The sequence below is a fragment of the Hemitrygon akajei genome, chromosome 2 (genome assembly GCF_048418815.1).
Source record: "Hemitrygon akajei chromosome 2, sHemAka1.3, whole genome shotgun sequence".
Lineage (NCBI taxonomy): Eukaryota > Metazoa > Chordata > Chondrichthyes > Myliobatiformes > Dasyatidae > Hemitrygon > Hemitrygon akajei.
Window position 1 is genome coordinate 204303392 of NC_133125.1, and position 16830 is coordinate 204320221.

The following is a 16830-nucleotide window of genomic DNA, read 5'->3' on the forward strand; positions in this document are numbered from 1 at the left end:
AAGAATGCAGGTATCTAGTTAGATAGCAGGAGGTCATCAGTCAAACTCCGAGAGACAGTTTGCTGTTCGATTATATCATGGCAAGTCGTTGCTCCACATTCCTTCATATTTAACACGCACTCAGCGGCAACTTCATTATGTACTTCCTGTAACTAACAAAGTGCACGTTTGTGGCATTCTGCTGCTGTAGACCAACCACTTCAGGATTTTAAAACGCAAACACGAGGAAATCTGCAGATGCCGGAAATTCAAACAACACACACAAAATGCTGGTGGAACGCAGCAGGCCAGGCAGCATCTATAAGGAGAAGCACTGTCGACGTTTCAGGCCGAGACCCTTCGTCAGCACTAACTGAAAGAAGAGATAGTAAGAGATTTGAAAGTGGGAGGAGGAGGGGGAGATCCGAAACGATAGGAGAAGACAGGAGGGGGAGGGATGAAGCTAAGAGCTGGAAAGGTGATCGGCGAAAGTGATACAGAGCTGGAGAAGGGAAAGGATCATGGGACGGGAGGCCTAGGGAGAAAGAAAGGGAGCACCAGAGGGAGATAGAGAACAGGTAAGGACTGATTGTGAGAGGGACAGAGAGAGAAAAAATAAACAAACAAACAAACAAACAAACAAATAAATAAATAAATAAATAAGGGATGGGGTAAGAAGGGGAGGAGGGGCATTAACAGAAGTTAGAGAAATCAATGTTCATGCCATCAGGTTGGAGGCTACCCAGATGGAATATAAGGTGTTGTTCCTCCAACCTGAGTGTGGCTTCACCTTGACAGTAGAGGAGGCCATGGATTTAAATATCAGAATGGGAATGGGACGTGGAATTAAAATGTGTGGCCACTGGGAGATCCTGCTTTCTCTGGCGGACAGAGTGTAGGTGTTCCGCGAAACGGTCTCCCAGGCTGCGTCGGGTCTCACCAATATATAAAAGGCCACACCGGGAGCACCGGACACAGTATACCACACCAGCCGACTCACAGGTGAAGTGTCACATCACCTGGAAGGACTGTCTGGGGCCCTGAATGGTGGTGAAGGAGGAAGTGTAAGGGCAGGTGGTTTTGTTGTGTTCAGAGATGCTCTTCTGCACACTATTGTTGTAACATGAGGTTATTTGAGTTAGTATCACCTTTCTGTCAGCTTGAACCAGTCTGGCCATTCTCCTCTGACCTCTGACATTAACAAAGTGTTTCACCCACAGAACTGCTGCTCACTGTATGTTTTTTGTTTCTTAACCCATTCTCTGTAAACTCCAGAGACTGTTGTGCATGAAAATCCCAGGAGACGAGCAGTTTCTGAGATACTCCAACCACCCCATCTGGCACCAGCAATCATTTCACGGTCAGAGTCACTTAGATCACATTTCTTCCCCATTCTGATGTTTGGTCTGAACAACAACTGACCCTCTTGACCATGTCTGCATGCTTTTATGCATTGAGTTGCTGCTGCCACGTGATTGGCTGATTAGATATTTGTGTTAATAAGCAGGAATACATAATAAAGTGACCAGAATGGAAATCCATTTTACCCACAAATGTCTACCAGCTTCCATAGAACAGAATTTCATCGCTTCCTGCTTTTGTACTCAGCTAAAATTTAGCTTTACATTTAAAACACTTTGTTCCAGTACCCCCAAAAAGGGGGAGACAAACTCCATCATCAAAGGCCCCAACATCCAGGCCAAATTTCATCAGAACCCCCAGCATCCGGGCCAAACTTCATCAAAGACTGCCACCAGCCAGGCCAAACTCCATCATCTAAAGACACCAACATCCAGGCCAAATTTCATCAGAACCCCTAGCATCCGGGCCAAACTTCATCATCAAAGACCCCACCAGCCAAGCCTAACTCCAACATCAAAGACCCCAACATCCAGGCCAAATTTCATCAGAACCCCCAGCATCCGGGCCAAACTTCGTCAAGACCGCCACCAGCCAGGCCAAACTCCATCATCTAAAGACACCCAGCATCCGGGCCAAACTTCATCAAAGACTGCCACCAGCCAGGCCAAACTCCATCATCTAAAGACACCAACATCCAGGCCAAATTTCATCAGAACCCCTAGCATCCGGGCCAAACTTCGTCAAGACCGCCACCAGCCAGGCCAAACTCCATCATCTAAAGACACCCAGCATCCGGGCCAAACTTCATCAAAGACTGCCACCAGCCAGGCCAAACTCCATCATCTAAAGACACCAACATCCAGGCCAAATTTCATCAGAACCCCTAGCATCCGGGCCAAACTTCATCAAAGACCACCATCAGCCAGGCCAAACTCCATCATCAAAGACCCCAACATCCAGGCCAAGTTTCATCAGAACCCCCAGCATCCGGGCCAAACTTCATCATCAAAGACCCCACCAGCCAAGCCTAACTCCAACATCAAAGACCCCAACATCCAGGCCAAATTTCATCAGAACCCCCAGCATCCGGGCCAAACTTCGTCAAGACCGCCACCAGCCAGGCCAAACTCCATCATCTAAAGACACCCAGCATCCGGGCCAAACTTCGTCAAGACCGCCACCAGCAGGGCCAAACTCCATCATCAAAGACCCCAACATCTGGGCCATGCCGTCTTGTCACAGCTTCCATCGGGCAGGAGGTACAGAAGCCCGAGGTCCCCACACCACCAGGTGCAGGAACAGCTACTTCCCTTCAAAAATTTGGTCTTCAAGTTCAAACTTAATTATCACTCAACCATACATAGACACCCATAAGTACAGATAAACAAAACAGTGTTACCCTGGAGGCAAGGTGCAAACCACAGTACAGTCACACCCAACACACGGCCATATAGCACATATAGGATAGCTGGTCACGCACATACACATTGAACCAACCTGAAGCAGCTGGCACAACCCTGATCAGCAGAGTTTAGCAACAATGTGATCACATTGCACTAAAATGGAGCAAACACGAGGAAATCTATCAGCATTTTGTGTGTGTTGCACTAAAATGGACTTGCTTTTGGTTTTGTTCCGATTATGTTCTTTCTTGTAAAGGATGGGATGTAATTTATGTCTTGTATGTGAATGCTATTTATCTGGTGCTGTGTGCCTGCAAGTATGTTCCATTCCAGCAGGCCGGGCAGCACCTCCTGGAAAAGAATCAACATTTGAGATTTCGGGCCGAGACCTTTCATCAGAAAGGAAAGAGACGAACAAGAGCAAGAAGGTGGGGCCGTGGAGAAAGAGGTACGAAGTGGTGGGAGATAGGTGAGACTGGGAGAGGGGGAGGGCTGAAGTAAAGATCTGGGAAGTTGGTTGGTGAAAGAGATAAAGGGCTGGAGAAGAGGGAATCTGCTAGGAGACGATGGAAGAAAGGGAAGAGGAGGTGATGGGCAGGAAGGAAGGGAATATGTGAGAGGGAAACAAGAATGGGAATGTGAAGGTGCGGTGCAATTACCAGATATTCAAGGAATCGATGTTCATGACATCAGACTGGAAGCTACACCGATGGAATACGAGGTGTTGCTCCTCCAACCGGAGTGTGGCCTCATCGCGGCAGCAGAGGTGGCCACGGACTGACATGTCGGAATGGGAATGGGAAGTAGAATTGCAACGGGTGGCCACCAGGAGATCCCACTTTTTTCTGGTAGGTGCTCGGCAAAGCGGTCTCCCAATCTACATCGGGTCTCACCGACAGGCCACACCGGGAGCACCAGACACAGAAGATGACCCCAACTGACTCACAGGCGAAGTGTTGCCTCACCTGGAAGGACAGTTTGGGTCCTGAATGGTAGGGAGGGAGGAGGTGTAGGGGCAGGTGTGGCACTTATTTCTGTTGCGAGGGTAATTACCAGGAAGGAGACCAGTGGGGGGTGGGACAAATGGACAAGGGCGTCATGAAGAAAGTGATCCGTGCGGAAAGCAGAAAGTGGGGGAGAGGGAAAGATGTGCTTGGTAGTAGGATCCTGTTGAAAATGCGGAGGTTATGGAGAATTATGTGCTGGATGTGGAGGCTGTTGGGGTGGTCGGTGGTCGGTTCGTTGTCATTCCACCCGTGAATCCATGGACCTATGCACAGGACAATAAACTCGACTTTGACCACCGTTCCCTCTGAGCTGCAGAGGTGCGTGGCTGCTCCATATCGGAAATGCTCCCGCGCACGTAGTCTTTGTTACAACGCAGCTGGCATTGGATGCGGCTAGAAAAAGTTTACAAAAAGTGAAGAGATTTTCTTTGTTGGACTGTATTGCAATATACCCTTCAATAAATAAATAAACAAAATTATGTAATTGTTCAATTATCATTCTAAATATTCATAGTATGCATATTACAAAAAAAAACATTTAAACTGCCACATAGTTTCAGGCTGTGCAGAAATTTCCTTCTCAGAGCAAAGGTTGGTTCATGCAGCTCTGAAAAAGTATTAGAGGGAATGTTGACTTTGATTTTCTCTTTATCTGCTTATCAAGATGTTGCCAGGACGTGAGGACTTGAGTTATAGGGAATGGTTAAATAGGTTAGGAACATAGAAAACCTACAGCACAATACAGGTCCTTCGGCCCACGAAGTTGTGCTGAACATGTCCCCACCTTAGGAATTACTAGGCTTACCCATAGTCCTCTATTCTCCTAAGCTCCATGTACCTATCCAAAAGTCCACATGACCAATGCCTCTCATCCTCCGTCGCTTCAAGGAGAAAAGGCCGAGTTCACTCAACATATTCTCATAAGGCATGCTCCCCAATCCAGGACTTCATTCCCTGGAGCCCAGGACAACGAGGGGAGAGTTGATAGAAATATTCTAAATTATGAGAGATTGAGATAAGGTGAATGCAAGCAGGCTTTTTCCACAGGTTGCGAGAGAGTAGAACTCTATGTCATGAGTTAAAGGTGAAAGGAGAAATAATTAAGGTGAACCTGAGTGGGAACTTCTTCACTTGAAGCATGGTGTGAGTGAGTAACAAACTACGAGTGGGAGTAGTGGATGGGGATTCCACTGGGCCTGTTTCTCGATCATTCGCTGGTCCAATAAAAGGAGATTAAATATTGGTACTGGTAGACCCACGCAATACTGATTTAGTTGCTGCTTTCAGCAACCCGAGTGGTCTGGTGTCATAGAACACCACAGCACAGAAACAGGCCCTTCAGCTCATCTAGTCAGTGCCAACTATTACTCTGCCCAGACCCACTGACCCTCACCTGGACCACAGCCCTCCCATCCGTGTAACTAAAATCTCTTAAATGTTGAAATCACGTCTACCACTTCCCCTGGCAGCTCGTCCCACATTCTCACGGCCCTCTGAGTGAAGAAGTTCCCCCTCAGCGTCCCCTCAAATATTTTGCTTTCACCATTAACCTATGGTTTTTAGTTGTAGGCTAATTTTTTCCTTTACACTGTGTACTGGAATGACATTAAACAGTCTTGAATCTTGAAGACAGACACTCAATGTTTCAGAAACGGCTTCTTCCCCTCCACCGTCAGAATCCTGATTGGACCATAAACCTGTGAACCTCATTATTTATTCAATTTGCTTTACATGTCTTATTTTAAATTATAGTAAATTTTATGTATTGCACTCTACTGCTGCCATGAAACAAGTTTCACAACACGTACCAGTGATAGTAAATCCTGTCACCCAGTCTCCTCCAATCAGATTCCCTCCTCTCCACCTTGAGCTTCCCCCACCCACTCGACTTCACCCATCGCCTTCCAGCTACCCCTTATCCTCTGCCCCCACCTTCTCTTTCTGGCATCTTCCCCCTTCCTTTCCGGTCCTGACGAAGGGTCTCGGCCTGAAACGTCGACTGTTTATTCATTTCCGTGGACGTTGCCTGACCTGCTGAGTTCCTCCAACACCTTGTGTGTGTTGCTTTGGATTTCCAATGTCCGCAGACTTTCTCGTGTTAATAATAATGATCATGATTCTGATTCTGAGCAATGATGGATTTGAACACAAAAGGATAGACAGGGAGATGAAACACTAATTCAGTCATCTATTGGCACATGTGGTCGGAAGCAGAGATGTACCACAACGTTGCTGAGGTTAGTGAGGGAGGGTTTTTCTCTCTGGAGCACAGGAGGGTGAGAGTTGACTTATTAGAGGCGTACAAGATGACAAGAGGCAAAGGTCGAGTGGACAGCCAGAGACTTGTTCCCTGGCGGAAATGGCTAGATAAAGGGGGCATAACTTTAAGGGTTTAAACTTTAAGGTGACTGGAGGGAAGTGTGTGGGGGGGGTGGGGGGGGGGGGGATGTCACAGGTAAGTTATTTTACAGAGAGGGGTTGGTGGGTGGACTGCCTTGCAGAAATGGTGCTAGAGGCAGATACATTCGGGGCAATGGCACAGGGATGATAGCGGAGTCGAGGACGACAGTGGGAAGGAAAGGCTAAATTGATTTTAGACTAGGTGAAAATTTGGGCTGAAGGACCTGTACTATTCTATGTTCTAGTTAATCAGCCACATGCAGTGGGACGTATCAAGTGGTCCTTTCATTCCCACACTTTATTTATTCTCCAAATGTCTTTATTTGCAAGTGGGCAGCAAACACATAAGCTACCTGGAGTCCAGGGCCTGAGTGACGTCTTGCTTCCAGCAGAGCAGCCAGCCTCCCCTTGCACTCCCCGAGGTTGAAGTAAATGAAACAAAGCTGCGCATTGATCAAGGAAAAGCAAAGCCATCGGCTGCGTTGCAGCGTTAACCGAGGGGGATGTCAGTGTAAACATCAATTTCAGAGAAAGAGGCTGTCTGCAGAAGGCGTTCGTCAAACCATATTTGGAGTCTTAAGCATTACTTCTCGTTGACAACCGAGATTCTGCCTCATCCTCACTATCAAATATTGCAATCACAAATGTACTACGTAAGCACTATAAGCACCCAGTCAAATCCATCATGATCTTTAAGATGTAGAGTATCGATATGTATTTGCTTTATTAACATATGTACTGGAAGATAAATTCAATGTCAGCACTCATTTCAAGAGGACAAACAGAGCAGGGATGTAATGCTGAGGTCATAGCCGAATTGCATTTGTACTATTGTGAGCAGTTTGTGTCCACGTACCTAAGAAAGGATGTGCTGGTATTGGAGAGGGTCCAGAGGAGGTTTCTGAGAATGATCCCGGGAATGAACGGGTTAACATTCAGACTGGATGGCTCTGGGTCTTCACTCATTGAAACCGCTCGAATATTGAAAGGCTTCGAGAGAGTGGATGTGGAGATGATGTTTCCTACAGTGAGGGTTTAGCACAGAGTGCCCAGCCTCAGAGTAGAAGAATGTCCCTTCAAAATAGAGATGAGGGGAGATTTCTTTAGCCAGAACGTAGCAAATCACTGGAATTCTTTGCCACAGACAGCCGCAGAGGCCAATTCATTGGGTATTAATTCATTAAAACAGAGTTTGATAGTTTCTTGATTAGTAAGGGTATCAAAGGATATGGGGAGAAGGCAGGAGAATGTGACTGAGAGGGAAATAAAATCAGTGATGATGGGATGGCAGAGCAGAATCAATGGGCTGAATGGCCTAATTCTGCTCCTATGCCTTATGGTCTTGTTGAGTATATTTAAACTGGTCACCCAGGGAAACTATAGCAACTCACTATAGCTCTATGACATCTAACTGAACAGGCAGACAACATCTCTATCATAGCAAAGCAAGAGTACAACAGAGACAGACATTCAATCAGTCCAAACTGATCACAATCTTCCCTCGTTGTCTTACAAACTTTGGCTTTGCAGCTTAGAAGCAGTCCCTTTTAAATGACAATATTCGATCTGCCCCATCTCCCCTTTCCCACATGCACTATCAACCTCCACTGCATCTAGGGCTCCACAGGGGCACAGCAGTCAGCGGAACACCACTGCGGTTCGGGCACTGGAGTTCCGATTCCAATCCTGGTGGAATGTTTACATCCTCCCCGTGGAATGCTTGGGTTTCCTCCGGGTGCCCAGTTCCCTCCCACAGTCCAAAGATGGACAATTAGTGGGTTAATTGGTCATTGTAGATTGTCCCACGATCAGGCTCGGGTTAAATTGGTGGGTTGCTGCTGGAATGGCCTAGAGGGCCAGAGACACCTATTCTGTGCCGTATCTTTAAATAAATAAGTAGCTATCAGGTGTTAACAGCCAATCAAATTTATGTGTTAAAGGCCAATAATATCTGAGAATCAGCGAGATAACTGTCCAATAGTAAGCGGTGGCTTTGTTTGCATCGTGTTGGTATGCACGGTCCCCAGGCTTAAAGAGAAAGGCTGTGCAAAGGAGAGGCCAGTTTTTCCAGGGCCGTGTTCAGCCCCGGGTGACTGCCCGACGTCTCTGGCAGTATTTTTAACCCTTGCTTTGCTGCAGCTTCAACAGGTTATGAGCCTGGTCAGGTGACTGACCCTTTAGTGAGAAAACTGTGATGAAACAGTGGTCACCACTCCTTGATAGACTGAAACCCCTGAACTTTCATGATTGACCTTGCAGGAGAGCATTAGACGGGAGCAGGGGGAAATGACCAGAACTCTGAGCCAGATCCAGGGAGAATTCATTGGAACCAGCTGCTTTTTTTGGGGAAAGTCCACATCTGAAATATGGAGGGTGTTTGAAGATCAAATGCACAGAGTGCAGGAGACTTACATTTAAGTTAAAAGGAAGAACAGGGGTGACAAAGTATGGACGATAAGAGAGGTGGTGAATTTAGTCAAGAAGAGAAAGGAAGCAGGGGTAAATTCAGCCATAATCAAATGGCGGAGCAGACTCGATGGGCTGAATGGCCTAATTTAGACCTGTTGGCCTAAATTATGGTCTAATTCCATCAAGTAATTAAACACCATAAAACCTGCCCTGCTCCCCCCCCCCCCCCCCATTCCAAGGAAAACTTCTCTGGTAACCAAAAGCCTTCATCACTGGTATTGCATGACACTCGTGTTCCTCAACAGCCATTATGGAGTTAAAGACTGCATCCTCGGAGGTCGCCCTACCACTGGGGAAGGATACGTGCAGTACACTTGTGCAGTTTCTTGTCACGTCCAGTGCTCCGACCAAGATGTTGTGCTTTGCGAGGTTCTCGTTGGCCCACATGAGACGCACATCTGTGTTCACATTAATCTTTAAAACAGATCAGTCATAGTTCGAAGAAAATGTATTATCCAGATAAACGCAGATATCACCAAATACTAGCTGGAGATTTATTTCCTTGCCCGCATTCACAGAACAGACAAATACAGTAGAATAATTGAAAAGCTGCACACGAACAGGACTAACACGTACAGAGAGGGGAGGAAGGGAGGAAAGAGGGTCAAGTACAAGCTCAAGTTCATTGCCATTCAATCATATACATGTGCTCAGCCAAACGGAACAACCTTCCCCTGGGACCTAGGTGTACAACGCATAAAATAATATTCACACTGTAATGGTAACAGATAAAAGGAAAGTTATTCTGTAGATGTACAAGTTGACATAATGTGCATATACAATTTATAGCTAAATATACAGCAGTATAATGCTACTGGTGCTGTCATGAACAATAGGTTCATGGTGGTAGTGGGGTGTTCAGACGCCTCACACCCTGGCGGGAGAAGCTGTTACCCAGCCTCACAGTCCTTGTTCTTATTCTGTGAACCCTTCTGCCTGATGGCAGGAGGTCAAAGAGATTGTGGAATGGATGGGAGGAGTCTTTGATAATGCTGAGGTCTCTTCCTTTGTATATATTATTTACTTTGAGTAAAACCTATTTTTGATTCGGGGGGGGTGTGGAGACGGATGCAAGATCCGTGTTGAGGTTCATCGGCAGCTGCTGTATAACCGCGGACTCTCTGAGCTACGGTCTGTTCCCGCGGACACACGCAGACGGGCACGCGGTATAACCGCGGACTCTCTGAGCTACGGTCTGTTCCCGCGGACACACGGAGACGGGCACGCGGTATAACCACGGACTCTCTGAGCTACGGTCTGTTCCCGCGGACACACGGAGACGGGCACGCGGTATAACCACGGACTCTCTGCGCTACGGTCTGTTCCCGCGGACACACGGAGACGGGCACGCGGTGCTGCTGTGACTCTCTGAGCTACGGTCTGTTCCCGCGGACACACGGAGACGGGCACGCGGTGCTGCTTAGTGAAGGATGCTCTTTGCCTGAAATCCAACACATCGAGATGTCTGAAAGGGAAGGTTTCTGCCCGGCACGGTCCAGGTTGCAGGAGGTCAAGCTGAGGGACGCCCTGAAGCTTTGTGCAGCTGATGCAAAAGTTCTCTGGGGAAGGACCACAGTTGAGGCCCCTTTCTTTTTCTAGGGCTGAGTCCCTTGAGCAGGACCTTCATGTCCTCCCTAGCCACAAGTGGATCACTATGGAGTGGCTAACATTGTAACTCTATTTAAGAAGGGAACAAGGGAAACTCCTGGGAACTACAGACCGCTGAGTCTCACGTCACTGGTCGGGAAATTGCTGGAGAAAGTTCTTCGGTAGAGGATATATGAGTATTTGGAAACATAGCCTTAACCAGCATGGCTTTACGGGTGGCAGGTCGTGCCTTACCAACTTCATTGAGATTCTTGACAAGGTGTCAAGAGAGATTGATGAGGGTAGGGCAGTGGAAATTGTCCACATGGTTTTTAGTAAGGCATCTGACAAAGTCCCTCATGGGAAGCTAATCCAGAAGTTTAAGATGCATGGGGTCGACAGCAAATTGGCTGTTTGGATTCAGAACTGGCTTGTACATCGAAGACAGAGGGTGGTGGTTGAAGGGACTTATTTGAGCAGGAGGTCTGGAATTAGTGGAGTTCCACAGGATCGGTGCTGGGACCTCTGCTGTTTGTGATGTATCTAAATGAGTTGGATGAAAGTGCAGATGGGTGGGTTAGTAAATTTGTGGACGATACCGAGATTGGAGGAGTTGTGGATAGAGTAGAAGACTGGAGAAGAATACAGCGTGATATAGATCAGTTGCACTGAGAAATGGCAGATGGAGTTTAGCCAAGACAAACGTGAGATAGAAACACAGAAAACCTACAGCACCATACAGGCCCTTCGGCCCACGAAGCTGTGCTGAACATGTCCCTACCTTAGAAATTACTGGGCTTACCCACAGCCCTCTATTTTTCTAACCTCCATGTACCTATCCAAAAGTCTCTTAAAAAGACCCTATCGTATCCACCTCCGCCACCGTCGCCGGCAGCCCATTCCACGCACTCACCACTCTCTGAGTAAAAAACTTACCCCTGGTATCTCCTCTGTACCTATTCCCCAGCACCTTAAACCTGCGCCCTCTTGTGGCAGCCCAGGGAAAAAGCCTCTGACTATCCAAGATGTTGCACCTTGATAGGGCAAATGCAAGGAGACGGTACACTGTTAAGGGCAAGATCCTTAAGTGTTGCAGAGCAGAGAAATCTTAGGATCTAAGTTCATAGCTCCTTGTAAGTGGCTACACAGGCTTACAGGATGCTTGCTTTTGTTAGTCGAGGCACTGGGTTCAAAAGTCAGGAGGCTATGTTGCAACTTTATAAAGCTCTGGTTAGAGCACATCTGGAGTATTGCATAGTGTTCCGGTTGCTCCACTAAAGGAAGGATGTTGAGAGGGTGCAGAAGGGGCTTACCTTGCTGCCTGGATTAGAGGGCACGTGCTATCATGAGAGGCTGGAAAAACTCGGGTTGTTTTCTCTGGAGTGTTGGAAGCTGAGGGGAGATCCGATCGAGGTTTACAAGGTTATGAGAGCCATAGAGTGGACAGAGAGTATCTGTTTCCCAGGGTTGAAATGTCTAATACCTTGCATTGATGGTGAGAGGGGTTAGGTTTTAGTGGAATGTGAGGGGCAAGTTTTTTTTTTACTCAGAGAGTTGTGGATGCCTGGAAAGAGCTGCCTGTTATGGTGGTACAGGCTTTTGAGAGGCATTTGGATAGCACATCGATGTAAGGAAGGAGGGATACATACACGGTGTAGGTACGAGGGCGTTTGGGAGTGTTTGATTTGCTTTTTAGTTGGTTTACACAACATTGTGAGCTGAATGGCCTGTTCCTGCCCTGTACTCTTCTATGTTATAAGGTTTCAGCTGGTATGGCCTCACAAAGCCCTGATTAATTAGTTAATTAGAGCTTTATTGTCACTGCTGAGGTCAACGAGATAGCAGTGTTACTCCATTCAGAGCAAAACAGCAATTACTAAAACACAATGACTACATTTAAAATAACATCCGAGTTGCAACTGAACTACAAAGTACACTTATTATCTAAGTATGTGTACTATAAACAACCTTGAGGTTATCTCCTCATAGGCAGCCACAAAGCAAAGAAGCACGATAGATCCCATTAAGAAAAAGAAGACGTCAAGCACCCAGTGAGGAAGAGAAAAACCAAATCATGCAAACAACCAAAATCAAAAAACAATCAACTATAAGATTAAAAGAAACGTTGGCTGCCCCAGTCACTGCCCATCTTATAAAATACAACGATTAAATATAAAATAGCATCACAATTAAATCCGAGACTGCAAAAGAGCTCTGAAAGCAAAGGAAGGTAGCTGCCCTATTTAAACACAACTATTGCATTTAGAGATTGTCCATCGTGCCTTTGGATCTCAACATTATCGAGGCTGTCTGGGACTACCTGGAGAGACAGAAACAAGCGGCACAGTCAAAGTCTGTAGAAGAACTGTGGCAAGTTCTCCAAGATACTTGGAACAACCTACCAGCTGATTCTCTTATAAAACTTCACAACAGTGTACCTGCAAACCCCATTTCCAGAAAAGTTGGGATATTTTCCAAAATGCAATAAAAACAAAAATCTGTGATATGTTAATTCACGTGAACCTTTATTTAACTGACAAAAGTACAAAGAAAAGATTTTCAATAGTTTTACTGACCAACTTAATTGTATTTTGTAAATATACACAAATTTAGAAATTGATGGCTGCAACACACTCAACAAAAGTTAGGACAGAGTTAAAATAAGATTGAAAAGTGCACAGAATATTCAAGTAACACCGGTTTGGAAGACTCCACATTAAGCAGGCTAATTGGTAGCAGGTGAGGTATCATGACTGGGTATAAAAGTAGCGTCCATCAAAGGCTCAGTCTTTGCAAGCAAGGATGGGTTGTGGCTCACCCCTTTGTGCCAAAATTTGTGAGAGAATTGTTAGTCAGTTCAAAAGGAACATTTCCCAACGCAAGATTGCAGAGAATTTAGGTTTTTCAACATCTACAGTACATAATATTGTGAAAAGATTCAGAGAATTCAGACATCTCAGTGCGTAAAAGGCAAGGTCGGAAACCACTGTTGAATGCGCGTGATCTTCGAGCCCTCAGGCGGCACTGCCTAAGAAACCGTCATGCTACTGTGACAATTATAGCCACCTGGGCTCGGGAGTACTTCAGAAAACCATTGTCACTTAACACAGTCCGTCGCTGCATCCAGAAATGCAACTTGAAACTGTATTACGTAAGGAGGAAGCCATACATCAACTCTATGCAGAAACGCTGGTGAGTTCTCTGGGCCCGAGCTCATCTCAGATGGACCGAAAGACTGTGGAACCATGTGCTGTGGTCAGATGAGTCCACATTTCAGCTAGTTTTCAGAAAAAACAGGTGTCGAGTTCTCCGGGCCAAAGATGAAAACGACCATCCTGATTGTTATCAGTGAAAGGTGCAAAAGCCAGCATCTGTGATGGTATGGGGGTGCATCAGTGCCCACGGCATGGGTGAGTTGCATGTATGTGAAGGTACCATTGACTCTGAGGCGGATATTAGGATTTCAGGGAGACATATGTTGCCATCAAGGCAATGTCTCTTCCCGGGACGTCAATGCTTATTTCAGCAGGACAATGCCAGACCACATTCTGCACGGGCTACAACAGCGTGGCTTTGTAGACACAGAGTGCGTGTGCTTGACTGGCCTGCTGCCAGTCCAGATCTATCTCCTATTAAAAATGTATGGCGGATCATGAAGAGGAGAAACAGACAACGGAGACCACGGACTGTTGAGCAGCTGAAGTCTTATATCAAGCAAGAATGGACAAAATTTCCAATTGCAAATCTACTACAATTAATATCCTCAGTTCCAAAACGATTAAAAAGTGTTATTAAAAGGAAAGGTGATGTAACACAATGGTAAACTTGCCTCTGTCCCAACTTTTGTTAAGTGTGTTGCAGCCATCAAATTCTAAATTTGTGTATATTTACAAAATACAATTAAGTTGGTCAGTAAAACTATTGAAAATCTTTTCTTTGTACTTTTGTCAGTTAAATAAAGGTTCATGTGAATTAACATATCACAGATATTTGTTTTTATTGCATTTTGGAAAATATCCCAACTTTTCTGGAAATGGAGTTTGTAAAAGAACTGATGCAGTTTTAAACGCTAAGGATGGTCACATCAAATATCAATTTGATTCAGTTTCTTTACTGTTGATTGTTTTTAAAGTAAAATTTTTGATGTTCAGAAACTCTTCACTTCATTATCTTTGAAAGCATCTTCACTTTACAGAATAGTTTTACATGTCACATGCAGGACATGCAGGAACAAGCCTGAGCAGACCAATGTGTGATTACACAACAAAAACATGCCAAGGTTGCTTAGCTGCAAGTCACTTTGCATTTTGCTAGTGCACACAAGTAGACAGATGAACTATAATGACACACTTCCATAGTGTCAATATTTCCATTATTATCCCACCCTTTTTTAACGATGGATTCAAACTGCCGTTGCACTTCCCAGCATGAGTGTGCTGTCTTGATCAGTGAAGCAAAACTGGAGGAGTATTAAACAGTTTCTGCCTCAGCCACGACTGATATTATTGAGTGTATCAAGACTGGCTTTATTTACCACGGAAACATTACATACAGTGAGATGCATCGTTTGTGTCAATGACCAACGCAGTGCGAGGATGTTCAAGAGGCCAGCCCACATGTGTTGCCACACTTCTGGTGCACACATAGCGTGCCCACAACTTACTGACCCTATCACCTCCATCTCTGGAGACAGGAACACCCAGAAGAAACCCACACGGTCACGGGGAGAACGTGCAAACTCCTTACAGACAGCGGAGGGGACTGAACCTGGGCCATTGGTACTGTTATAATATTATGCTTACCACCATGCTACCTTGTCAGCTAAAGCAAATTTTGATTTCAGATAATAAACATTTACAAGCAATTTTCTCCAACACTTCCTGTGTAAAAAAAAATCCTTCACATCACACAACATGTGTGATAATACACTCAAGTACAACTGTGATGATTAGCACAGGGACAGTGGCTGTTATCAATCTACCAATTCAGATTATTATCTGAATGGTGGCCGATGAGGAAAAGGGGAGGTGCAACGAGACCTGGGTGTCATTGTACACCAGTCATTGAAGGTGGGCATGCAGGTACAGCAGGCGGTGAAAAAGGAATGGTATGTTGGCATTCATAGCAAAAGGATTTGAGTACAGGAGCAGGGAGGTTCTACTGCAGTTGTACAAGGCCTTGGTGAGACCACACCTGGAGTATTGTGTGCAGTTTTGGTCCCCTAATCTGAGGAAAGACATTCTTGCCATAGAGGGAGTACAAAGAAGGTTCACCAGATTGATTCCTGGGATGGCAGGACTTTCATATGAAGAAAGACTGGATCGACTAGGCTTATACTCGCTGGAATTTAGAAGATTGAGGGGGATCTTATTGAAATGTATAAAATTCTAAAGGGATTGGACAGGCTAGATGCAGGAAGAGTGTTCCCAATGTTGGGGAAGTCCAGAACGAGGGGTCACAGTTTAAGGATAAAGGGGAAGCCTTTTAGGACCGAGATGAGGAGAAACTTCTTCACACAGAGAGTGGTGAATCTGTGGAATTCTCTGCCACAGGAAACAGTTGAGGCCGGTTCATTGGCTATATTTAAGAGGAAGTTAGATATGGCCCTTGTGGCTAAAGGGATCAGGGGGTATGGAGAGAAAGCAGGTACAGGGTTCTGAGTTGGATGATCAGCCATGATCATACTGAATGGCAGTGCAGGCTTGAAGGGCCGAATGGCCTACTCCTGCGCCTATTTTCTATGTTTCTTACCCATATTAGTTTATTTCTGTCAATTGTTACACTGATGTTTCCTCTTGCTTATAAAGCATTTCACGCCAACTTAAAAGTTTCTTGCCTCATGCGGTTAATTTGTTCAACCACTCTAGTTATCTGGGGTGACATCTCTACCAAAGGAGGTGTAAAGGACTCCTTTTCTCCACTAGCCTGCAGGTCACCCTTGGCCAAGGTGTAGCATCTCCTTAGCCCCCGATCAGGGTGATGTGAAGCCATGGGAGCAGGTGGTGGATGGTCGTATGAGCAGCGGCTACATATCACTAGTCCTGGTTATGTGACCACTGACACCAGGCGGACAATCTTTGAAGAGTATTGATCATGGCTAGGATCACCCCTCTTGTAACGTCAGTGGCCAGAAGAAGGCAGTGGCAAACCATTTCTGCAGCAAAATTTGCCAAGAACAATCATAATCATGGAAAGATCATCATACAACATGTCAATTAATTAAACCCCATCTCACTTTATCTATTACCCCATCACTGTACGTCACAGTAAACACTTCAAACCACTTTTTATAATATTTATATATTTATAAACATTTTGCTTCATATCTGTACTTCAACCTTGCAATTAAATTATAAAGAATAAAGAATCGTATAGAGGTTAAAGGATGGATATGGAATAAAATGTGTATAAATACTGGCAGTGTAAAAATGCAGTGCAGTGATGGGGCTAATAGTTAGAGGTGGCGGGGGTGGCTAACTGAAATGGTTGATCTGATTAACTGTGTGGGGGGAAGAAACTTTTAAGATGGTGTAAGTTTTCAGTTTAATAGCCTTATTGAGTTTTCCAGAAGGGAGCTTTTACTGGTTGGGTAATACCCACAATTACTTTTCCTGCCCATTTTC

At 45.5% G+C, this 16830-nt stretch overlaps 1 protein-coding gene across 2 annotated transcripts in view; it reads right to left on the bottom strand.

Annotated features, from left to right (window-relative positions):
* The window catches only part of tmem268 (transmembrane protein 268), a 77088-nt gene that overhangs the window by 2488 nt on the left and 57770 nt on the right, over positions 1 to 16830 (bottom strand). For both annotated transcript variants that reach the window (XM_073035005.1, XM_073035009.1), the window contains exons 7-8: positions 8924 to 9034; positions 6505 to 6594 (exon numbers count right to left, since the gene is read on the bottom strand). In XM_073035005.1, the coding sequence (XP_072891106.1) occupies positions 6505 to 6594; positions 8924 to 9034 (201 nt within the window). The remainder of the gene's footprint in view (positions 1 to 6504; positions 6595 to 8923; positions 9035 to 16830) is intronic.